Source organism: Nerophis lumbriciformis, linkage group LG10 (assembly GCF_033978685.3).
Source record: "Nerophis lumbriciformis linkage group LG10, RoL_Nlum_v2.1, whole genome shotgun sequence".
Lineage (NCBI taxonomy): Eukaryota > Metazoa > Chordata > Actinopteri > Syngnathiformes > Syngnathidae > Nerophis > Nerophis lumbriciformis.
The window spans coordinates 29,768,968-29,794,222 of NC_084557.2; the positions used below are offsets into that span (position 1 = coordinate 29,768,968).

Consider the following 25,255-nt stretch of genomic DNA (forward strand, 5'->3'; position numbering starts at 1 on the left):
TAGCGGGGGTGTATAATGTAGCCCGGAAGAGTTAGGGCTGCATGGGATTCTGGGTATTTGTTCTGTTGTGTTTATGTTGTGTTACGGTGCAGATGTTCTCCCGAAATGTGTTTGTCATTCTTGTTTGGTGTGGGTTCACAGTGTGGCGCATTATTAGTAAGAGTGTTAAAGTTTTTTATACCGCCACCGTCAGTGTAACCTGTGTGGTTGTTGAACAAGTATGCCTTGCTGTCACTTATGTGGCTGGGCCGGCACGCTGGTTGTAGTGGGCGCTAAATGCTGTACCATCACGGCACGTTTGAGAGAACAATTGCCCTGAAATTCGTAGTCTGCCGGAAAAATCGCGAGGGTTGACATGTATGACGCTGTCAAGCGCCATTCATATAAAACCCACGGGCCGCACTAACATTAAATTTTCATATTAAGGTGTGGGCCGCGTGTCTGAGACCCTTGGTTAATACATAGCACAAAGCAAAAAAAAAACTTTGTATGCTGTGTTATTTCATTTTAAATTTCAAAAGATTTTTGTGGCTCCCATTGTTTTCTTTAATTTGTGAAACTGATCAAAATGGATCTTTGACTGGTAAAGGTTGCCGACCCCTGTCCATGGAGAACGTAATCGAGGCTCGTTAAAACGCACTGCTGTCAGATTCGAAGCTCGCCATGCTATCGCACGCTTATTGCCAACCCAATCTTGCCTTCCACCCGCTGGTAATTGAACAAAGCGTGGACCAGGGCGCACCGCTTCGTCCCGGAGGTGTAGTACTCCTCTTGCAAAGGTAATGATCTTTACGCTGGTTCACATACAGAAACTTTGACTTTTACCTTCTCTATTTAGTCAAGTTTGATGTCCTCTTGGTGCTGCACCATAACCGAGAACCTCACAAAGTGTGGTTTAGCCTTTTTTAGGTGGAAAAAGTAGCAAATCAAATCTTTGTTTTGTTCACTTTAATGAGACTATAATCATATATTATATTATTAAATATATGATTATCTTCGAATTTCCACGTCTACGTGGTAGAGCACATCCATCCATCTATCCATCCACTTTCTACCGTGTGTTCCTTTTGGAGTTGCGGGAAGGCTGCAGCTGCACTCGGGCAGAAGGCAGGGTACACCCTGGACAAGTCGCCACCTCATCGCAGGGCCAACACAGATAGACAGACAACCATTCACATCCGTGTGACTTTATTGACACTTAGTGACCAGTCTGTATACACTACTACATGTCAACATCCGTTTATTTCACTTAAAAATGCCATGGATTTGAATGATTGTTGACTATTGGCAGCCTTATTATTATTATTATTTAATAAAATGAAACCAGAAATATGGATTTAAATTTAATTCAACATGGATAGATGTATAGTAAAATAATACAATTAAAATTTATACACATGAGTTTTTTACGGTTTTTCTCCCATAATCTAAAAACATGTATGTCAGGTAATTGGAGATAACATTTTCCATAAGTGTGAATGTGAGTGTGATTCGTTGTCTTCCTGGTGCCCGCCCTGTGCACCGCTTCTAACTCAAAGATTGTTTAATGTAATGTGTTTATCTATAGACAAAATTATATCTCTGCTTTTAACAACTCTTTGCATCTTCTGTCTCCAGCACCTGAAACCGCTGTGCCGCGTAACATCACCCACAGGACGCAGAAATGGCAATCATCACGGACTTTCAGAAGGACCAGTCTGTCACTGTGCTCGACTTTTTGGCATGCAACCGGGCGCCACTCCAGTCGGCGGCTGCTGCGTGCCATCCCCCGTCATGTAGCCCAGATTTTGCAGGCAGACGTACTGTGGCAGATGGGACACACAGGTATGCCTGAAGCGTTTTAAGTACACTATATAGACAATATTAGTTGGGCACATGATCACTGCACATACAGGAAATATGAATGTAACTAAAAAAATAAAAATGTGACAATTAGAATATACATATAAACAATGGAAAATATTTATAAAATCTAAATAATATAACAACATTCACCTTTCTCGTAAGACTTTCTTCAAGATGTTGGAATGCCTATGATTTCTTTTACTGTTTTTCCAGAAGAATATTTGTGAGGTAGTTCAATTCAAATGTGTTTGATGTGTTTAAAGTCAGGGTTTGGTGCATGATTTTTTTGGTCGCAGTTCTAGAATATAAAGGGTCCTCCACAATTTTTTGTCCTACAGTTGTTTGCCTAGAATTATTAAAAAAGGTACTGGCAAGATAAAGTATTAAAATTCAGGAGAAATGTTGTTGTATATTCTAACTCCTGATTTGATTGGTTGATGAGTGAATAAGTGTGTCTGCATACTTTTGTTTAGAGAGACTTGGCAACCATGTGACACATAAAAATGTAAGGTTATTATTGATGTCTGTGTGCAGGTGCTGGTGTGAAGGTGGCCGTGTTTGATACAGGCCTGAGTGAGAAACACCCCCATTTCAAGAATGTAAAGGAAAGGACTAACTGGACCAATGAGAAGACACTAGATGATGGTTAGCAGGACAAAAATATATACAGTAATGATGGTTTTGATGATGAAGACACATCTACTGTATGTGTTTTATTATCACAGATTCAATCTTATTATAGTGCGAAAGAAGTGTACAATTTTTTCACATAGGGATGGTGTGGGAGAGAGTCAGATTGAATCTGTCTTTCTTTCTTTCTTACAGGCCTGGGTCATGGGACATTTGTAGCTGGAGTGATAGCCAGTATGAGAGAGTGTCAGGGTTTTGCCCCTGACTCAGAGCTGCACATCTTCAGAGTGTTCACTAACAACCAGGTACAAGGCTTTATAATATAGTTCACATATGATCCTGAAAAAGAGATGGTTAAAAAATATCTGTGAATTTCCATATGTAGATATCTTTATGATTGACCATGCAGTTGATAATAGTCATACTAATCATCTTCGACAGCCAAATCAATGAAATCCAAGCAAGGACAGTATGTGTTATTTTCTTCTCACCACCCAGGTGTCTTACACTTCATGGTTCCTGGATGCCTTTAACTATGCCATCTTGAAAAAGATTGATGTTCTCAACCTCAGCATTGGTGGCCCCGACTTCATGGATCACCCCTTTGTTGATAAGGTCAGACACTTGCGAGGTCTCATAGTTGTCTGTGGGTTGAAAACATATATCAGTAAAAATAGTCAAGTATTTAAGTAAGTAATAAGTGTTATTTGTGTGTGCGTTAACAGTACACAAAAGGGCAGTAAAGGTAGTAGTAATATATACAAGTCATTTATTTCTAAATGTACTACATTAAGCACAGCATACATTCCCTAAAGGTTATTAGGAATTATTCAAATTAATTTAGCTCGAAGGATAGAGTATGTCAGTATGCTGCTATAACATCGATTACCTAGATACCTAAGTGATTACAAATAGTGTATTGCTGTAGTTCTCCAAGTGTGTGACATTTAAAAAATGTTGTTGGGGAACGTTGCCTCCTTAATGTGTTACCTGTCTGTATTGATTGGCAGGTGTGGGAGCTCACTGCTAACAAAGTGATCATGATCTCTGCTATTGGAAATGATGGACCACTGTATGGGTATGTTTCTCTGCATGTCCATTGAGGGGACAGGGCGACCACCTAATATAATGGTTAGGTAAACACTGAAATTCAACAAAAAACAGGTTTGTTAAGCTAAAACACTAAGTGCCTGAACTACTAAGCACTAAATTGCAAGTGCTAAATAGCGTGGGAAAACTATAACATTGCGTGTAGTACGTGTAGTGGGCGTGTTGCAGGTGATCTACTAAGACTGCGTGCGCAAATGATAACATATACAAGAGTGGAGACCACCACCCTATTTAAATTAGTTTTTGCGTGTACTAAGCGGCTGTCACCATGGAGACAGTCATTTTACGCCACATTCATGTGACGTCCTATCTGTGACGTTTTGCTATGTTTTGAAACATGCAGCAGACAACTATAATATGTGTCACTTTCGATGGGCATTCTGTATGATCTACAATGAAACACACTTTTTAGCTCTTGGAGACGCAAGCACAAACTGCAAGTAAAAGAAAAAGCATAATGCATGTTTTTTTCATACAGGAGATGTTTTAAAACAATGTATATATCACATCGCCATATTGGGATAATATATGTCCTATATGACAAAAGGAATGGCATTTAAAGCAGACACAATGCTTGCTGTGTCCAAATCAGCCCTTTAAGGGGAACTGCACTTTTTTGGGGGATTTTGCCTATTGTTCACAATCATTGAGAGACATGACGACGGATGTATTTTTTTTTTTTAATGCACTGTTACCCGTAAATAAACGTGAATTAGTATAACCCATTTTTACAGCGGAACTGATGGGAGGTCCTCTCTTCTGCCCATAAAACCCAATAAATAACTATCCAAAAACCGCCAATACTCCATTTACATTTCGTGACTTGAGTATTAACCAAGTATTTGTGATATTGTTATTATATGCACTAAGGCAGATTAACTATTTATAGCAGCGCTGTGATCATGAGCTTGTGTGCTTATATTAACATCGAGTGGTAAGCTGCTTTTCTCGCTTCCTTGCTTGTGGAAGTTTATTGTAGATCATAAATCATGCCTCTCACCTGGATAGTAGAAGGATGAGGACATTTTCCGACAAGTTCGTACACTTTGACAGCCAATTTAGACCTGTAAATGGCAAGAACGACACAAAAAGACACTTGGTTCCACACCCTTTTCTTCACATTCTTCAGTCATTCTTCATCAAAACAGGACTATGACAAAATTATATTAATCAGCATTCTAATGACAGCAGACCCTGTACATTAAGTGCTGTTTTATTATGTTTGTTGGCTCTCATGAAGTCTGCAGTTAGTAATGATAATATACCGTAAATAATATCTGCTGTATAGATTTACTTTAGAAAAGAGAAATGTTGCATCAGAGCTGTTGTTATCAGAGCTGTTTGTATATTTTATGGAGGAATGTAATCAGTCATAGAATTGGCACTCAACGTTATTAAAAATGTATTGATTTTGAATCGAGAATCGTTTGTTATCGAGAATCGATTCTGAATCAAATTGTTACCCCCAAGAATAGAATAGACTTGAATCAAGTTGTGCCCAAAGATTCCAACCGTGGTCTCATCTGCTTATACTTAACATGAAGACAGACATGCTAAATTGGTTGTGCTATTTTGCTCATTTAAGAGACACATTCCTCTGAGCACGAACTTAGTAGATAAGCTTTGCGTGTGGTATCAAGTTGCATCTGTTTTAATATATACAAACCTTTCGTACATAAAGCCCTATATAGGTTAATATAATTCTCATGATGACCACAATACCCAATGACGGAATGATCAATGCCACATTCTAAACCAGCAGTTTGTGCTTGTCTGTGTAACATCCATCTCTTTTTTTCAGAACCCTTAATAACCCAGCAGACCAAATGGATGTAATTGGAGTCGGTGGGATCGATTTTGAGGACAACATCGCAAGGTTTTCATCCAGAGGCATGACCACCTGGGTGAGTTTCTGCAAAATCACTGATTCCTGATAATCTGAAATAAATTGTTTCAGATTTGAACATTTAATTTGTAGTCTACCAATGAGCTTGTGATGCCTCAGACGTCACCCTTGTAATCTACTCTTTACCTCTGATGATTTGGTTTCCTGCAATCTTGTTAGTTCAATGTAGATGCAACGTAAGATGTGCAGTGGTTTTTTTGTCATTACCATTGCAAAAAAAATCACTAAAAGGGTTTTTCTCTTTACTGTACTATCTGTCTCATTCTCTGTGCAGGAGCTGCCAGGGGGCTATGGCAGGGTGAAGCCAGACATTGTCACTTATGGTTCTGGTGTTCGGGGGTCAGGGATGAAGGAAGGATGCCGGTCTCTGTCCGGCACTAGTGTGGCCTCTCCTGTGGTGGCTGGAGCTGTCACACTTCTGGCCAGGTGAGGATTTTCTTTTTTGTGTTCATTTCAGCCTTGATTTATTCATGGAGGCCCAGTTCAAAGAAATGTTTCTTCAATGACAACCTGATTACAAACAAATGATTAAACATGTAAGGATTAACATTAAACAATTCAAAAGGTGCATCATAAACTGCCATCTGGACGGGTTAAGCTTGACAATGAACAAAAACGTACTGATAAGGCATGATTGGAGTGACTCAAGAAAAAAACACACGAAGATCCTGGAATGTCCAAGCCCTACTACGGACACAATTGCATTAAAAAATCTTTGGGTGTAGCTGAAACTTAAAGTTGCCAAGCTACTGTCTCAAAAAAGTTTGCCTGGGGATAAAACTGTTATGTAATTCAATCCATAAATGAATCCCTAAACCTTGTTCATTGTTTTTTGTTTGTTTATGTATTTGTAATGGGGTAAACTTACATAATAATTGGGAGATCAAATACATATTTCCCACTGTGTGTAATAGTGTCTTCCACTAAGTAATGTGAAAGATTCTAGTGTCAGTTTTTAATGATCTAGCGTGTGATGTAACACCCAACTCTCTAGTGATTAACACTTGCACTGATATAGGAGCCTGTTAATTTTTCTTTTTTTTGCTCAGATAACATACCTTGAATCTGACACCATATGAGTTTATTTGTGCACTGACCCTACTCTGCCTCATCTTCCTCCAGCACTGTGCTGAATCGGAAGTTGGTGAACCCAGCCTCCATGAAACAGGCTCTGATTGCCTCGGCCCGCAGGCTGCCAGGGGTCAATATGTTTGAGCAGGGCCATGGGAAACTGGACCTGATCAGAGCTTACCAGATCCTTAACAGCTACAGACCTCAGGCCAGGTAAGGCCTGTGGGGTTATTACTACATATACTGACTGCACATACATCACACTTGGCAATCTGTGTTGTGCTTGGGCACACTTAATTCCCAGAGTCCAATTAGTTTGACCAGTGTGTGTGTGCGCGCTCTTATCTACAGTCGTGGTCAAAAGTTTACATACACTTGTAAAGAACATAATGTCATGGCTGTCTTGAGTTTCCAATAATTTCTCCAACTCTTATTTTTTTGTGATAGAGTGTTTGGAGCACATACCGTATTTTCCGCACCATAAGGCGCCCTGGGTTAAAAGCCGCGCCTTCAATGAACGGCATATTTCAAAACTTTGTCCACCTATAAGCCGCCCGGTGTTGTAAGCCGCATCTAACTGCGCTAAAGGAATGTCAAAAAAACAGTCAGATTGGTCAGTCAAACTTTAATAATATATTAAAAACCAGCGTTCTAACAACTCTGTTCACTCCCAAAATGTACGCAAATGTGCAATCACAAACATACGTATATCAACATGGACAGAGCTGCGTGAAAAAAGCCACCCGGCCTCTTCGCGTAAACTTAAACTTACCTTAACCACTCGCTCATCTTTTCTTCATCCATCCCTTCGAGTTAGCTTTTTATGATGACGCCGGCTGGAAAGGTCTCTTTTGGCAAGGTCTTCCTTTTGAATATCACCATGGGTGGAAGTTTCTGGCCATTAGCATGGCAAGCTAGAACCACAGTGAAGGATGACTTCTCATTCCCTGTGGTGCGAATATTCACCGTACGTGCTCCCGTTGTATCCACAGTGCGTTTCACAGGAATATCAGTTGCTGTGAAATAGTAATCCGTGTGTGAATGGAGAGATTGCGTCTTTTCATGAACCGGATCCCTGACGCTTAGTAGGAGCCATTTTGTGGTCTTTACAGATGTAAACACACAAAGGAAATGAAACGTACGGTGATATCCGCGCGCTTTTTCTTCTTCTACGTGGGCGGGTGGTTGCTTACAGTAGAAGAAGAAGCGCTTCCTGTTCTATGGGGGCGGGTGCTTACCTTGGCGGTTGCTTGCGTAGAAGAAGAAGCGCTTCCTGTTCTACCGGGAAAAAAGATGGCGGCTGTTTACCGAAGTTGCGAGATCGAAACTTTATGAAAATGAATCGTAATATTAATCCATATATAAAGCGCACCGGGTTAAAAGCCGCACTGTCAGCTTTTGAGTAAATTTGTGGTTTTTAGGTGCGGCTAATAGTGCGGAAAATACGGTACTTGTTTGTCACAAAAACATTCATGAAGTTTGGTTCTTTTATAAGTTTATAATGGGTCTACTGAAAATGTGACCAAATCTGCTGGGTCAAAAGTATACATACAGCAATGTTAATATTTGGTTACATGTCCCTTGGCAAGTTTCACTGCAATAAGGCGCTTCTGGCAAGCTTCTGGTTGAATTTTTGACCACTCCTCTTTACAAAATTGGTGCAGTTCAGCTAAATTTGTTGGTTTTCTGACACGGACTTGTTTCTTCAGCATTGTCCACATGTTCTCAATGGGGTTTAAGGCAGGACTTTAAGAAGGCCATTCTAAAACCTTAATTCTAGCCTTATTTAACCATTCCTTTACCACTTTGGACGTGTGTTTGGGGTCATTGTCCTGTTGGAACACCCAACTGCGCCCAAGACCCAACCTCCGGGCTGATGATTTTAGGTTGTTCTGTAGATGGTGGAAACTTTACACTAGACTTCAGGCAATCGAGGAAATCGATCTCCCAGAGTCTGGAGGAAGACAGGAGAGGCACAGGATCCACGTTGCCTGAAGTCTAGTGTAAAGTTTCCACCATCAGTGATGGTGTGGGGTGCCATGTCATCTGCTGGTGTCGGTCCACTCTGTTTCCTGAGATCCAGGGTCAACGCAGCCGTCTACCAGCAAGTTTTAGAGCACTTCATGCTTCCTGCTGCTGACCTGCTCTATGGAGATGGAGATTTCAAGTTCCAACAGGACTTGGTGCCTGCACACAGCGCAAAATCTACCCGTGCCTGGTTTACGGACCATGGTATTTCTGTTCTAAATTGGCCCGCCAACTCCCCTGACCTTAGCCCCATAGAAAATCTGTGGGGTATTGTGAAAAGGAAGATGCAGAATGCCAGACCCAAAAACGCAGAAGAGTTGAAGGCCACTATCAGAGCAACCTGGGCTCTCATAACACCTGAGCAGTGCCAGACTCATCGACTCCATGCCACGCCGCATTAACGCAGTAATTGAGGCAAAAGGAGCTCCAACCAAGTATTGAGTATTGTACATGCTCATATTTTTCATTTTCATACTTTTCAGTTGGCCAACATTTCTAAAAATCCCTTTTTTGTATTAGCCTTAAGTAATATTCTAATTTTGTGACACACGGAATTTTGGATTTTCATTTGTTGCCACTTCAAATCATCAAAATTAAATGAAATAAACATTTTAATGCATCAGTCTGTGTGCAATGAATAAATATAATGTACAAGTTACACCTTTTGAATGCAATTACTGAAATAAATCAAGTTTTTCAAAATATTCTAATTTACTGGCTTTTACCTGTATATATCTCGATATTTTGCCTTAGCCTTGAATGAACACTTGATGCACAGCAGTATGATGATTCTATGTATCTACATTAAAACATTCTTGTTCATACTTCATTAATATATGCTTATTTTAAACTTTCATGCAGAGAGGGAAATCACAACTAAGTCAATTTACCAAAACTGTATTTATTTAACAGTTATTAAGCAGTGGCACAAACATTCATGTCATTTCCAAAACAGAAAGTGCAAGATTGTCAGAGACATTTTAAAACAAGCTATGAGTGCACTTTTGTGCATGATGTCACTAAGATGACATATCAAAACAACACTAAATTAAAGTGCACTTTTTGTACAGAACGCCACTACAATAGTTTAAAACAAATAAAGTGATGTCACACAAGATATTTCAATAAGTGTCAAATAAAAAGGAGCTGCATAACAGGTAATCAAATAGTGTATGTCCTTCGCTATGTGGTAGGTTACTGCGGACCTTATCTCCCTGTTGTGGACTATTTTTTTCATACGGTGTTGATCTGGAAATAGTTGCTTCGGCATTTTGTTGGTGTGGCACCGAATGGAGATATTGACATGGAGTTTCAAGCACTCCTTATTCTCTAGCGGGTGACTTTTCAAATGATGCTACACATTAGCAGTGGTGCTACTTTTTGTAGCAACGCTTTTGCCGCATAATTGTTCAACATCTTCCCGCTTGTAGCCAAACCACCGCCAGACGATGGACCCCGTGCTGTTTTTCTCGGGAATTAATTCTTCCTTCATTTGTTACCAGATTCGCACCTTCTCTCTCTCGTATTACCACCCGCACCGCACTGTTAGCATCACAGCTAATGTTACCATGTCCCTACCTATCTGCTCCGCAGGAGTGTGTGATGTTGCACACGTGACGTATGTAAGAAGGTGCGCTTGTTTTAACTCTCTGTGAGAAGGAGAGACAAGAAAGAGTGGGAAACAAATGCAGTGTAATGCCAGCAGCTAAAAGCAACTGCGTGAGAACGTATACTCGAATATCACGATATAGTCATTTTCTATATCGCACAGAGACAAACCCGCGATATATCGATATATCGCCCAGCCCTAGCTCAGGGAAGTCATCAGGTGTTGTCAATCATAATCACTCACATGAAGTTAAGAGGCCATGCCATGAAGCTAACTTGATTTAATTGTAAGTTTTCTACATCACCAAAATTGATAATGTATGTTGCTGTATGTATACTTTTGACCCAGCATATTTGGTCACATTTTCAGTAGACCCACAATAAATTCATAAAAGAACCAAACTTAATGAATGTATTTTGTGACAAACAAGTATGTCTATCACAAAAAAATAAGACTTGTAGAAATTATTGGAAACTCAAGACAGCCTTGACATTATGTTCTTCACAAGTGTATGTAAACTTTTGACCACAACTTTATATGAAAGAAATATATGTGTGTGTATATATCCATCCATCCATTTTCTACCGCTTGTCCCTTTTGAGGTCGCGGGGGGTGCTGGAGCCTATCTTAGCTGCATTCGGGCAGAAGGTGGGGTACATCCTGGACAAGTCGCCACCTCATCGCAGGGCCAACACAGATAGACAGACAACATTCACACTCACATTCACACACTAGGGCCAATTTAGTGTTGCCAATCAACCTATCCCCAGGTGCATGTCTTTGGAGGTGGGAGGAAGCCGGAATACCCGGAGGAAACCCACGCAGTCACAGGGAGAACATGCAAACTCCACATATATATATATATATATATATACACACACACATATATAAATAAATACATATATATATAGATATATGTATATATATGTATACAATATTGAGGTGGCGACTTGTCCAGGGTGTACCCCGCCTTCCGCCCATGTGCAGCTGAGATAGGCTCCAGCAACCCCCGCGACCCCGAACGGGACAAGTGGTAGAAAATGGATGGATGGATGGATATATATATATATATATATATATGTTTATATATATATATATATATATAGATATGTATATATATATATATATATATATATATATATATATATATATACTGTATATATAGATATACTGTATATATGTATATATATATATATATATATATATATATACACACACACACACACACACACACACACACACACACACACACTACATCTACAAATAATAACAGTTCCTTGTCTTCTGGAAGTCTTTCTCCTAGCTACATCGACCTGACAGAGTGTCCATACATGTGGCCTTACTGTTCTCAGCCCATTTACTATGGAGGAATGCCCACCATCGTTAATGTCACTATTCTTAATGGCATGGCAGTCACCGGCAGGATTGTGGACAAGGTGAACACAATCATCACTCTTCACTCACAATCATCTAATTTACATTCACGGCCATCAAAGTGACTGTTTAAGAAGCCAAATGGACTAGTTTCTTCATTATCTGGGTTTGCTTAATGATATTGTCTCTCTCATTCAGCCTATTTGGCAGCCCTACCTTCCTCAGAATGGAGACCATATCGACGTGGCAGTCTCATACTCACCAGTGTTATGGCCGTGGGCTGGCTACCTGGCTGTGTCTATCTCTGTTGCCAAGAAAGCAGCATCATGGGAAGGGATTGCCCAAGGTCATGTAGTGGTAACAGTGGCATCACCGGCAGAGAATGATGTAAGTTTCTGCAAAATTACATGTTTTTGTAATTCATACACCTAATGTTCCTGTCAATCTGCTAGTAAAAAAAGTAAAAGCAGTGCCTGTCATGTAGCTGTATTAATATCTACCTATCACTTTTTATCAGTCTGAAGTGGAAGGAGAACTGACCTCAACAGTGAAACTGCCCATCAAAGTGAAGATTGTCCCAACACCTCCACGCAGTAAAAGGGTTCTGTGGGACCAGTACCACAACCTGCGTTACCCCCCAGGCTACTTTCCCAGAGATAACCTTCGCATGAAGAATGACCCACTTGACTGGTACGTGTCTGTTAATTTCATTGGTACCTGTGTAATGCAGTCTTTTAAGGTGCTGTTCAATATATTTCCAGGAATGGTGACCACATTCACACAAACTTCAGAGACATGTACCAGCACCTCAGAAGCATGGGATACTTTGTTGAAGTGTTAGGAGCACCAATCACCTGTTTTGATGCCAGCCAGTATGGTATAAATGCAGATCATCAACACCGTTTGGGTAAAAGTTACAAAAAGACAAAAGTACATTGACTTTTGTCCATGTAGGCACATTGCTGATGGTGGACAGCGAGGAGGAGTATTTTCCTGAAGAGATCACCAAGCTGAGGAGGGATATTGACAATGGGCTTTCACTTATCATCTTCAGCGACTGGTACAACACCTCTGTCATGAGGAAGGTCAAATTCTACGATGAAAACACCAGGTACTTTCTACTTTCTGTGTATTGCTGAATGTCTCTAGAAGTGTTTCGCAAAAGCATTATTGAAACACTTTTTTCGCATTTAGAAGTCACTTAAACACTGAACCGGCCGGGCACCAATGCATGACAACTAGGGCAGACAGGCTCGGAGAGAACCACATGCCCGATCAATGTCGAGTGGGCAATAAGGACGTTACCTTTGAGCGATCACCCGCTGCCTTCGTCTTCTATTGACATCACCGCAACAGCGGGGGTTGCATTATCTTACACAAAGTGGAGAATTACGGCTCATGATGCAAAACACTCTTAAATGGAAAATATCTACAAGTCGCGAATGTATTTTGCCGAAATTTGAGAAATATTGCTTTTATTTTGGAAACACAGCTTCTGCCTGTAGCATTGTGAACACTGGAATACAATATTTGTAGTGAATAATAATGGTTCCCTTCAAGAGTCTTGTACCTTGTCTGTATTCTTACACAGTTCACTTAACAGCTTAGTAAGATTAGCTGCACTGCTCACATTTTGTAATAGCTACAAAATGTCCTATATTGTCAGATTTTGAGCTACTCGTGCAGAGCGAACATTTACTCACATCTCCTTGCTGCACCATTCATTGCCTTTCTGGTATTTAAGGGATTACACACAGTTTAAAAATAGCATCCCCAGCTTTAAAGGGATATATTTAGTAATCCAGATTTGGTTGAATGGCGTTGGCGACTCATTCAAGAGCTGAACTATTCTTTAGAGATGCATTTTCTTGCAATATCAACCATCCAAACCTTGTAAAACTTGTTCCATAAAATTAGAGCTGCCAAAAATAACGAGTTAATTCATGTGATCTAACAAAAAATTTGCATTAATCATATAGTGCAGTGGTTCTCAAACTTTTTTGACCAATTACCACCTCAGAAAACATTTAGCTTTACTAGTACAAACATAATGACCAAAATAAACTACAGTAGTGTAAATTCATTAAAAACAAGGCAGAGGTTTTGTATAACAAGTACATTTAATATTTTTGGCCTGTGTAACCAACGGCGCAGGCAGGCAGTGATCAGATCAATGCATACGTCAGTTTAAAGATGAGAGCGGAGATTCCAGCGATTGTGCTCGCTCGCAAATTTCACTCAGACGGGACTTTAGATAATACCGTTACCAAGATTTAAGCAAATAAATGACGTGCATTCAAGTAAAACCCTTAAAAAATTTTCCTGTCAGATATTTTGAAGATACAATTACATTTGCTCACAAGAAGTAACAACGTGTTCATCCAAAAGTGTGATTAATCTGATTAAAAAACGTAATCGTTTGACAGCAAGAGGGCTGCAGCTATTGATTATTTTAGGAATCAAGTTATCTGTCAATTAATTGTTTTTAACAATCGAATAAAACAGACTGAATGGGACCTTTAGGGATATTAGTAACATATGACGGATAAAATGCCAATAACATTGAAATTGCACTTTTACAACGGGAGTCCATCCATCCATCCATCCATTTTCTACCGCTTGTGCCTTTTGGGGTCGCGGGGAGTGCTGGAGTCTATCTCAGCTGCATTCGGGTGGAAGGCGGTGTACACCCTGGACAAATCGCCACCTTATCGCAGGGCCAACACAGATACAGACAACATTCACACACTAGTATCACATATTACTTTTATTTAAAAATAATAATTTAAAAAGTAAACAAAAACAGTGTGACCAGATGGACATGAACAAGGTAAAATATAACTAACAATCAATCAATCAATCAATCAATTCCTTTATTGTCATTGTCATAATAACATTTAAGTCATACATGTCAACGAGATTTTGTTTGAGCTTTGTCTAGCGGCATAGAAACTGCATTGAAGTGCAGGTTGACCATAGTTTACAGTTTAGCATTGTCAAGAAGATTGCAATATAAAGGGGTGTGGGGGTGGGAACAGTCAGATGTCTGATGGGTGTTACCTTGATGTTGCAGCAATGCAATGTCCAGAGCATAATTATTGAGGTGGTGAAGAGTAAGGTAATAAGATGGTCCGGGGCAGCAAAGGGGCAGGCTGTTCATTTAGCAGTCTCACAAAGAACCAAACCAAACAAAAATACACTGATAAAGTATGATAAATTAAGTTGTTATCATCAACAAATTGTAATAATAATATTACACACACAAAAATAAAAATTGTGAAAGAAGCAGGGTACAAAAATGTTCATTCAATGCTGTACAAGCAAGGGCGCTAGTGTTTCCAAAACTGGAGAAGCGCCTAACTGAGCTTTGAACAGTGTTGGTCAGAGCGTGTGTGTAATGTTTATTTGTAGAGTTTGTGAGTGACAGTGTATACAACAACTCACATTTGAAAATGTAATAAATGGAGCAGTGCTGTTTGGTTGGCTGTTTTTCCCCACAAACAACTTGTTAGCATTAACATACAAACTGTAGATGCTTATATGTTCTCCCATGTCCCCATGTACTTGAATAAAACATTCGATATGCAAGTGAAATATATAAGATGATGTTAGCTACCAAAATATATGTTACCTTGTTTCGGCTTGTTTGCTGCTTTTAAATATGCTGGATGACTGCTGGCAATGTTGTATCATTGATCTAGTGCTATTGTGAAATGTCAGCTCTGTTTGACAGTGCATGCATTCCACCACAATGTCGGTCTTTTTCACTTTTAAATTATCACAAAACCTCTCTCATTTCTCTGGACCTTTTTCTTTCTTTCTACCCACCCCCCGGCAGCGCAATCTGCATTACTGCATCATATTAGAAGTGTTTATGTCCATATTTTGCTTTTTCGGTGCCTGAGAGCTTGTTTCTTTTGCAATCACTTGCAGGCAATGGTGGATGCCAGACACAGGAGGCGCTAATGTGCCTGCACTGAATGACCTGGTCTCAGTGTGGGGGATGGCATTTAGTGATGGACTATACGAGGGCGACTTCACTCTAGCAGATCACGACAGTAATAAACGCACACAAACGTCTTCTCTGTGTAACATCAATCTCTAATGTGTTATTTTAAATAGTTAATTTTTTTAATTATCTCTCACTTGTTAGTGTACTATGCCTCGGGCTGTAGTATAGCTCGTTTCCCAGAAGACGGAATAGTGATCGCCAAGAACCTGAAAGACCAAGGTACCTTCAGCCTTCTTTCAGTACATGTTAAGCAGTGTGTATCAGTGATGATCCAATGTATGCATGTGTTGTTGTCATAGGTCTGGAAGTGTTAAAACAGGAAACAGCAGTGGTGGAAAGAGTTCCCATTCTTGGACTGTATCAAACACCATCTGATGGGGGGGGTCGTATTGTTCTGTACGGTGACTCTAACTGTATAGACGATAGCCACAGACAGAAAGGTAAGTGGAAATGATGTATCACATTGTAATTGTATGAATGTTTGAAAATAACTGACACCCACCAACTTTTGTGCGGCAACTGTTCCATGCATGCACTGTTTTGTTTATTTTTTATTTTTTAAACAGTCTCAGCTAATCAGTTACCTCTGCTTTTTGTTTTTGTGTATGTCGCTCTATTAGATTGTTTTTGGCTGTTAGACTCTTTGCTTCAGTACACATCCTACAGTATGACGCCTCCCAGCCTAAGCCACTCCCACAGTAGGGTGGCATCTCCCACTGCCAGCGAGCGCCCACTGCCACAGAGATTAGAGGGTGAGCACTGACAATCAGTGTCGTACCAAAAATGCAATTAATTGTAATTTTCTTGTCAGATATCTGCCAGGTCTCATCAATACCTCTTTGTTAATTTTTCACAGGTAATCACCTTTATCGCTATTCAAAAGTTTTGGAGGCTCACCTTGGTGACCCAAAGCCCCGCCCCTTACCGGCCTGTCCACATCTTTCCTGGGCCAAGCCGCAGCCTGTCAATGAGACAGCACCCAGGTGGGTTTAACTAAACTGTATTGGTGGTCATCTGCACAGTAATGTTATAATACAAATCAGTCTTCTTTGAAATGATTGCTATTTTGATTGATGATTATTCATTGAAGGAATATAATTATATTTGAATTGTGCATGTTATGCTTTGTCAACGTAACTAATTAGTTAATGGACAGACCACCATTGTGTACACTTTCAACTTTTTCATTAGGTGTCTTACAATAATCAAATTCAGTAAGAAGATTTCGTATACCCGTACTTATTTTCTGAAAAAATGTTTTATTGCCTTAATTATTTATTGGAATCCATTTGAATCATTGTGTACTCATAGTGAGTGTATGAGTTAAAGTTAGACAAGGGAGCATTGATCTTGTGTTTTTTTTACTGTGTACCCTTTTCAGTAACCTGTGGAAACATCAGAAGCTTTTGTCTGTGGACCTGGACAAGGTGGTTCTGCCTAATGTGAGGCCTTATCGTCCCCAGGTCCGACCTCTATCCCCTGGGGAGAGTGGGGCCTGGGACATCCCTGGAGGTGAGAGTGATAATGATTTATTATTGCGCGTGTGTGTATATGTACAGTCGTGGACTTGTTTCTTCAGCATTGTCCACAAAGTGAGAACTTTAGGAATGCCATTCTAAAACCGTAATTCTAGCCTGATTTAGCCATTCCTTTACCACTTTTGACGTGTGTTTGGGGTCATTGTCCTGTTGGAACACCCAACTGCGTCTAAGACCCAACCTCTGGGCTGATGATTTTAGGTTGTCCTGAAGAATTTGGAGGTAATCCTCCTTTTTCATTTTCCCATTTACTCTCTGTAAAGCACCAGTTCCATTGGCAGCAAAACAGGCCCCCAGCATATTACTACCACCACCATGCTTGACAGTAGGTGTGGTGCTCCTGGGATTAAAGGCCTCACCTTTTCTCCTCCAAACATATTGCTGGGTATTGTGGCCAAACAGCTCAATTTTTGTTACATCTGACATCACATGGACAAAGATAAGCAAAGCTGAAGAAACAAGTCCATGTCAGAAAACCAACAAATTTAGCTGAACTGCACCAATCAAAAATTCAAGCAGAAGCTTGCCAGAAGCTTGTGGATGGCTACCAAAAGCGCCTTATTGCAGTGAAACTTGCCAAGGGACATGTAAACAAATATTAACATTGCTGTATGATTACTTTTGACCCAGCACATTTGGTCACATTTTCAGTAGACCCATAATAAATTCATAAAAGAACCAAACTTCATGAATGTTTTTTGTGACCAACAAGTATGTGCTCCAATCACTCTATCACAAAAAAATAAGAGTTGTATAAATTATTGGAAACTCAAGACAGCCATGACATTATGTTCTTTACAAGTGTATGTAAACTTTTGACCACAACTGTATATGTGTGTGTTCGTGCGTGCGTGCATTTGTGTGTGCGTGCGTGTGTGTGTATATATATATATATATATATATATATATATATACAAACCCCGTATCCATATGAGTTGGGAAATTGTGTTAGATGTAAATATAAACGGAATACAATGATTTGCAAATCCTTTTCAACCCATATTCAATTGAATGCACTACAAAGACAAGATATTTGATGTTCAAACTCATAAACTTTTTTTTTTTTTTTGCAAATAATAATTAACTTAGAATTTCATGGCTGCAACACGTGCCAAAGTAGTTGGGAAAGGGCATGTTCACCACTGTGTTACATCACCTTTTCTTTTAACAAAACGCAATAAACGTTTGGGAACTGAGGAGACACATTTTTTAAGCTTCTAAGGTGGAATTCTTTCCCATTCTTGCTTGATGTACAGCTTAAGTTGTTCAACAGTCCGGGGGTCTCCGTTGTGGTATTTTAGGCTTCATAATGCGCCACACATTTTCAATGGGAGACAGGTCTGGACTACAGGCAAGCCAGTCTAGTACCCGCACTCTTTTACTATGAAGCCACGTTGATGTAACACGTGGCTTGGCATTGTCTTGCTGAAATAAGCAGGGGCGTCCATGGTAACGTTGCTTGGATGGCAACATATGTTGCTCAAAAACCTGTATGTACCTTTCAGCATTAATGGTGCCTTCACAGATGTGTAAGTTACCCATGTCTTGGGCACTAATAAACCCCCATACCATCACACATGCTGGCTTTTCAACTTTGCGCCTATAACAATCCGGATGGTTCTTTTCCTCTTTGGTCCGGAGGACACGACGTCCACAGTTTCCAAAAACAATTTGAAATGTGGACTCGTCAGACCACAGAACACTTTTAAGCTTTGTATCAGTCCATCTTAGATGAGCTCAGGCCCAGCGAAGCCGACGGTGTTTATGGGTGTTGTTGATAAACGGTTTTCGCCTTGCATAGGAGAGTTTTAACTTGCACTTACAGATGTAGCGACCAACTGTAGTTACTGACAGTGGGTTTCTGAAGTGTTCCTGAGCCCATGTGGTGATATCCTTTACACACTGATGTCGCTTGTTGATGCAGTACAGCCTGAGGGATCGAAGGTCACAGGCTTAGCTGCTTACGTGCAGTGATTTCTCCAGATTCTCTGAACCCTTTGATGATATTACGGACCGTAGATGGTGAAATCCCTAAATTCCTTGAAATAGCTGGTTGAGAAAGGTTTTTCTTAAACTGTTCAACAATTTGCTCATGCATTTGTTGACAAAGTGGTGACCCTCGCCCCATCCTTGTTTGTGAATGACTGAGCATTTCATGGAATCTACTTTTATACCCAATCATGGCACCCACCTGTTCCCAATTTGCCTGTTCACCTGTGGGATGTTCCAAATAAGTGTTTGATGAGTATTTCTCAACTTTATCAGTATTTATTGCCACCTTTCCCAACTTCTTTGTCACGTGTTGCTGGCATCAAATTCTAAAGTTAATGATTATTTGCAAAAAAAAAATGTTTAGCAGTTTGAACATCAAATATGTTGTCTTTGTAGCATATTCAACTGAATATGGGTTGAAAATGATTTGCAAATCATTGTATTCTGTTTTGAGTCTTGTTCACGAGTGAGGGAAGAGTGGATCGTGAGATCGACAGGCGGATCGGTGCGGCATCTTCAGTAATGCGGACGCTGTATCGATCCGTTGTGGTGAAGAAGGAGCTGAGCCGGAAGGCAAAGCTCTCAATTTACCGGTCGATCTACGTTCCCATCCTCACCTATGGTCATGAGCTTTGGGTTATGACCGAAGGGACAAGATCACGGGTACAAGCGGCCGAAATGAGTTTCCTCCGCCGGGTGGCGGGGCTCTCCCTTAGAGATAGGGTGAGAAGCTCTGCCATCCGGGGGGAGCTCAAAGTAAAGCCGCTGCTCCTCCACATCGAGAGGAGCCAGATGAGGTGGTTCGGGCATCTGGTCAGGATGCCACCCGATCGCCTCCCTCGGGAGGTGTTTAGGGCACGTCCGACCGGTAGGAGGCCACGGGGAAGACCCAGGACACGTTGGGAAGACTATGTCTCCCGGCTGGCCTGGGAACGCCTCGGGATCCCCCGGGAAGAGCTGGACGAAGTGGCTGGGGAGAGGGAAGTCTGGGCATCCCTGCTTGGGCTGCTGCCCCCGCGACCCGACCTCGGATAAGCGGAAGAAGATGGATGGATGGATGGATGTATTCTGTTTATATTTACATCCAACACAATTTCCCAACTCATATGGAAATGGGGTTTGTATATATATACACACACTGTGTTGGCTCTGCGATGAGGTGGCGACCAAAAAGTACTCACGACCTGTGCATATATGTATCTGGGAAAGACATTACATTTTTAAATACATTATAAATGTGGAATGTATTCATTGATGGTTTCTGAAATAAGCTTTATGTGATCTTATACCTTTTATCCCCACAGGGATAATGCCTGGTCGCTACAACCAAGAAGTGGGCCAAACCATTCCTGTCTTTGCCTTTTTGGGGGCAATGGTTGTCCTGTCCTTTTTCGTGGTCCAGCTCACAAAGACCAAGAGCAAACCCAAACGCAGGAAACCCCGCATTAAACGACCCACTTACCTGCAGCAGCAGCTGACAACAAGTGGGAAAAACCCTACGGTTTGACCAAAAGTGCTGCTTGGACAAGTGGACAACTTGGTGTTGACTCCATCATAGATACCTTGCTTAAAGTGCAGCCACCTGGAACATGTGGAACACAACAAACGTGCATTAGCGCAGTGAGGAAGACTTTGGGTGGCGGTTGGACTCCAAGTGTCTTGAATACTTTAAGTGTTTTCATGCCAATTGTTGATTTGAGGGCTGTCTGTGCTTGTGTGTGTTTACAGAGTTAGGAACTGTTACACATCATGTTCAACACACACAATACATGCCTCTTTCAGACTGCCAACTTAGAGCTTTCTTGGACCAAATTGAACTGCCTGACTTTTATATTTATTTAATTTGGTTGTACCCTGACACACACACACTGACAAGCTAAAATAGTTGGCATACCCCGAAACAAACAACTCACACATACAGTTCTACTCAAAATTATTCAATTGTGTATGCTATTTATTTGCAAGGTTTTTATTTTCAAGATTTAAATAAACCAACAAAACACAGTGCTAAAACATCTAATGTTACATATGATCACTTACAAATTAAAATGTGTGTGAGAACTGTACATACTAAGACTATCCCTATCCCAAAAACCATTGGATGCATATGTTATATTTCTGTTCTTAAACTTTGTATAATAATAAACTGTGGTTCGTCGCTGCTGTGCTAATCATCCAACTTATGATTTCATCTTAAAGCAGCAGTGACAGACTTTCAAATATACTCCATCAATAAATGACAAAAAAAAACAATGTCACAAATACTCTCCATACTCCAGATTAGAGTACAGTACTTTGCTGGCATGCTGATTATGGATTATTTTATATTTGTATAAAAAGGGTGGATTTATGCAAGCTTCATTAAATTTGTGTGAGCACAACCTCCAAGTAATGGTCAAACTTGAGCTTGCCTAACTCAAGTGCCCAAGGAACACGCAGTTCCACTCTTTTATTGGCCATGGCCTTGGTGTAGTTCTCAAAAGTGCCACCAGGTGGTACAAAATAGCAATTCCCTCAAGTAGCCATTCAGTATAGTGTACTCTTCCATCATCACTATGGGTTTGGTCTGAAGCTTCATTGGAACTTTGAAAGTCTTTCAAAACATGGCGGCTAAGGAGGATATACATATTTTTTTTTATCATTTCCGCACTTTCAGACCAAAGTATATAGTCATCCGCTTCATTGGACGAAGTTTCCCAGACTAGTGAAAGCAGGGGCGCCTCTAGGGATTTTGGGCCCCATGAAAAGAATCTTTACAGGGCCCCCAACACAGTGTCATTATTTTTTCTGTATTATAATTTCATCATTAGGGGCCTCTCTGGGCCCCCCTCCATCATGGGCCCCTAGAATCCGTCTCCTTTACCCCCCCCTTTTCGGCGCCCCTGAGTGAAAGTGCCAAGTATCCAGGTGTTGGGATCGGTTCGTTTAATAATTTAATCATGACATCTTTTATAAATCATGAAGTGATTCAATAAATCACAAAATAATGACGTAAATTAAAACAAATGATTCAATATTGAAATACATAATTACATTTACGTTGGATAAAATAATGGCAAATTTAATAACATGTATGAAATAAATTCAAATTACAATTAATGACAATGAAGTAAGTATTTAAAGATCTAATTTTGGCCCTCCACATATCGATGCCGATATTCTTTAATGTAAATGTAAAATCCTCCCAGCAATGTGATGAATGTGCTATTAGTAATAAAACAAAACGATTTAAAGTGCTGAACAGATCATTTTCTTAGAATCAGAATCAGCTTTGTCATTACGCAGGGTAACAGGATTGAGGCCATTCCATACAGTGCGATGTGTGCATGCTAGAAAAACAATGTGTAAATATATAAAAATATAGAAGTGCAATGAATATAGGGTGAAATGAATATGTACATGAAAAAGAAAACAGGGTGGTTGGTGGAATGGGTTATTGCACCGAAGAGAAGGCAGTTATGAGGGACAATGGGGCAGTCCGTTCAGGATGGTTATGGCCCTGGGGAAGAAGCTGTTCTTTAGCCTGTTTGTTTTGGTTTTAATGCACCTGTAGCGCTTCCCAGAGGGCAGCAGGTGGAACAGGTCAGAGCCAGGGTGGGTGCTGTCCTTGATGATGGCACTGGCTCTGTTGAGGCAGCGGGAGGTGTAGATGTCCGTCAGAGAGTGGACGTAATAGAGACTGTGTTTAAATTATACACTATATGTCATGACTTGGTCCTGGGGTTTAGTTTTTCTAGAAGGCAACGGAAAGTTGGCTCGGGCGAGACGGGAATGTAAGTACATGATTTATTTAATACATCAAAAAAAAGTACAAACGAAAAGCGCGCACAGTGGCGGAGAACAAACTATGAAACCAAAAGACTATAGCATTAATAAACAAAAACTTACTTGGCTTGGACAAAAATAGCAGCATGAAGGATTGGACATGAAAACAAGTGTCAGGAATGTACAGAGCATAAATGTGAGATGTCGCCAGAACGACAAACTGAAAACAATGAACTTACATACTATAGACATCATTAGTGAAAGCAGGTGCGTGACTCAAAACGTGAAACAGTTGTGTGACGTGACAGGTGAAAACTAATGGTTGCTATGGTGACAAAACAAAACAAAAGTGCACAAAAAGTCCAAAAACAAAACCGAACATGACTAAAACAAAACATGATCACACAGACATGACACTATATTGCCAAAAGTATTTGGCCACCCATCCAAATGATGGGAATCAGGTGTTCTAATCACTTGGCCCGGCTACAGGTGTATAAAATCAAGCACTTAGGCATGGAAACTGTTTCTACAAACATTTGTGAAATAATGTTTGTAGGAGCTCAGTGATTTCCAGTGTGGAACTGTCATCGGATGCCACCTGTGCAACAAATCCAGTCGTGAAATTTCCTCCCTCCTAAATATTCCAAAGTCAACTGTCGGCTTTATTATAAGATAATGGAAGAGTTTGGGAACAACAGCAACTCAGCCACCAAGTGGTAGGCCACGTAAACTGACAGAGAGGGGTCAGCGGATGCTGAAGCGCATAGTGCAAAGACTTTCTGCACAGTCAGTTGCTACGGAGCTCCAAACTTCATGTGACCTTCCAATTAACCCACGTACAGTACGCAGAGAGCTTCATGGAATGGCCGAGCAGCTGCATCTTAGCCATACATCACCAAGTCCAATGCAAAGCAGTGGTGTAAAGCACTGGACTCTAGAGCAGTGGAGAAGCGTTCTATGGAGTGATGAATCACGCTTTTCCATCTGGCAATCTGATGGACGAGTCTAGGTTTGTTGAGCCAGGAGAACGCTACAATTCGGACTGCATTGTGCCAAATGTGAAATTTGGTGGAGGAAGAATTATGGTGTGGGGTTGTTTTTCAGGAGTTGGGCTAGGCTTGGAACTTTGAATGCTCCAAGATACCAAAACATTTTGGACAATTCCATGCTCCCAACCTTGAATGAACAGTTTGGAGCGGGCCCCTTCCTCTTCCAACATGACTGCGCACCACTGCACAAAGCAAGGTCCATAAAGACATGGATGACAGAGTCTGATGTAGATGAATTTGACTGGCCTGCACAGAGTCCTGACCTGAACCCCATAGAACACCTTTGGGATGAATTAAAACGGAGACTGAGAGCCAGGCCTTCTCGACCAACATCAGTGTGTGACCTCACCAATGCACTTTTGGAAGAATGGTGTAAAATTCCTATAAACACACCCCGCAACCTTGTGGACAGCCTTCCCAGAAGAGTTGAAGCTGTAATAGCTGCAAAAGGTGGACCCACATCATATTGAACCCTATGGGCTAGAAATGGTATGACACTTCAAGTTCATATGTGAGTCAAGGCAGGTGGCCAAATACTTTTGGCAATATAGTGTATGTCATATATTTATTCAAAATCTTTGTGTAATGCTAAATTGGGTCAGTTTATTACGAGGAACAACATGAAAAAGCCTATACTTGGTGTATATTAGTGATTAGCGAGGTAGTAAATGACACCTCGGTGAGTGTAAGGCACACTTCCTAACTGTATTGACACTAATACTGAGTTAAAGTTTCCTGATGGTCTATTGCCACCTACGGGATTTAGAAAGTTTGAGTTTGAGTTTATTTGGAACATGCAAGCATAAAACATGATACATCACAATTTCCAGTTTCTCTATTCAACATGTTCGAAAAGGAGTAGGAAGAAGCAGAGCTTATTTAATCCTAGCCCTTTTCTTTTACATAACAGTTGCTAAAACCTTTATTCACTTCCTGTTCTCAATTTAATCACAAAATACTCCATAAGTAATCACAATAAAAATAAATAAGTTACTACATTTGCAATGCAAAAATAATTAGTAGTTAGCAAATATAATGGGTTCTTTTGTTTAAACAAATAGCTGTGCAAATGGAAATATGAAATGCACAACTCTGGCCGTGAGCCAAATAGTAAACAAATAGAGAAAAGCATTTACTTTATTTTATTTGGCGCTATAAAATGAAAAGAATCCAACACTTTGGACTGTTCTTAGTCTAAGCATATTGGAATTAAAAAGCCCGACAGGATACAATGATTATGCAGTGATGAAGGAAAAGAGACGATGTGAAAAATTAAAGAGGGTCAACCAAAATCAGAACAAATAGAATTAGCAATACTTAAGT

The 25,255-nt window shown here is 40.4% G+C and overlaps 1 protein-coding gene across 1 annotated transcript in view; it reads left to right on the forward strand.

Moving 5' to 3' along the window:
- mbtps1 (membrane-bound transcription factor peptidase, site 1) overlaps window positions 1-21,273 on the forward strand; it is a 39,886-nt gene extending 18,613 nt beyond the window's left edge. The window contains exons 4-23 of the mRNA XM_061969873.1: window positions 1,618-1,824; window positions 2,380-2,490; window positions 2,671-2,780; window positions 2,974-3,090; window positions 3,486-3,553; window positions 5,387-5,489; window positions 5,766-5,917; window positions 6,614-6,775; window positions 11,491-11,635; window positions 11,772-11,960; window positions 12,091-12,263; window positions 12,335-12,450; window positions 12,528-12,684; window positions 15,507-15,631; window positions 15,727-15,804; window positions 15,885-16,025; window positions 16,206-16,337; window positions 16,442-16,568; window positions 16,967-17,097; window positions 20,420-21,273. Coding sequence (XP_061825857.1) covers window positions 1,618-1,824; window positions 2,380-2,490; window positions 2,671-2,780; window positions 2,974-3,090; window positions 3,486-3,553; window positions 5,387-5,489; window positions 5,766-5,917; window positions 6,614-6,775; window positions 11,491-11,635; window positions 11,772-11,960; window positions 12,091-12,263; window positions 12,335-12,450; window positions 12,528-12,684; window positions 15,507-15,631; window positions 15,727-15,804; window positions 15,885-16,025; window positions 16,206-16,337; window positions 16,442-16,568; window positions 16,967-17,097; window positions 20,420-20,622 — 2,747 coding nt within the window. The 3' untranslated portion in view covers window positions 20,623-21,273. The remainder of the gene's footprint in view (window positions 1-1,617; window positions 1,825-2,379; window positions 2,491-2,670; window positions 2,781-2,973; window positions 3,091-3,485; window positions 3,554-5,386; window positions 5,490-5,765; window positions 5,918-6,613; window positions 6,776-11,490; window positions 11,636-11,771; window positions 11,961-12,090; window positions 12,264-12,334; window positions 12,451-12,527; window positions 12,685-15,506; window positions 15,632-15,726; window positions 15,805-15,884; window positions 16,026-16,205; window positions 16,338-16,441; window positions 16,569-16,966; window positions 17,098-20,419) is intronic.
- The last annotated feature ends 3,982 nt before the right edge of the window (window positions 21,274-25,255 follow it).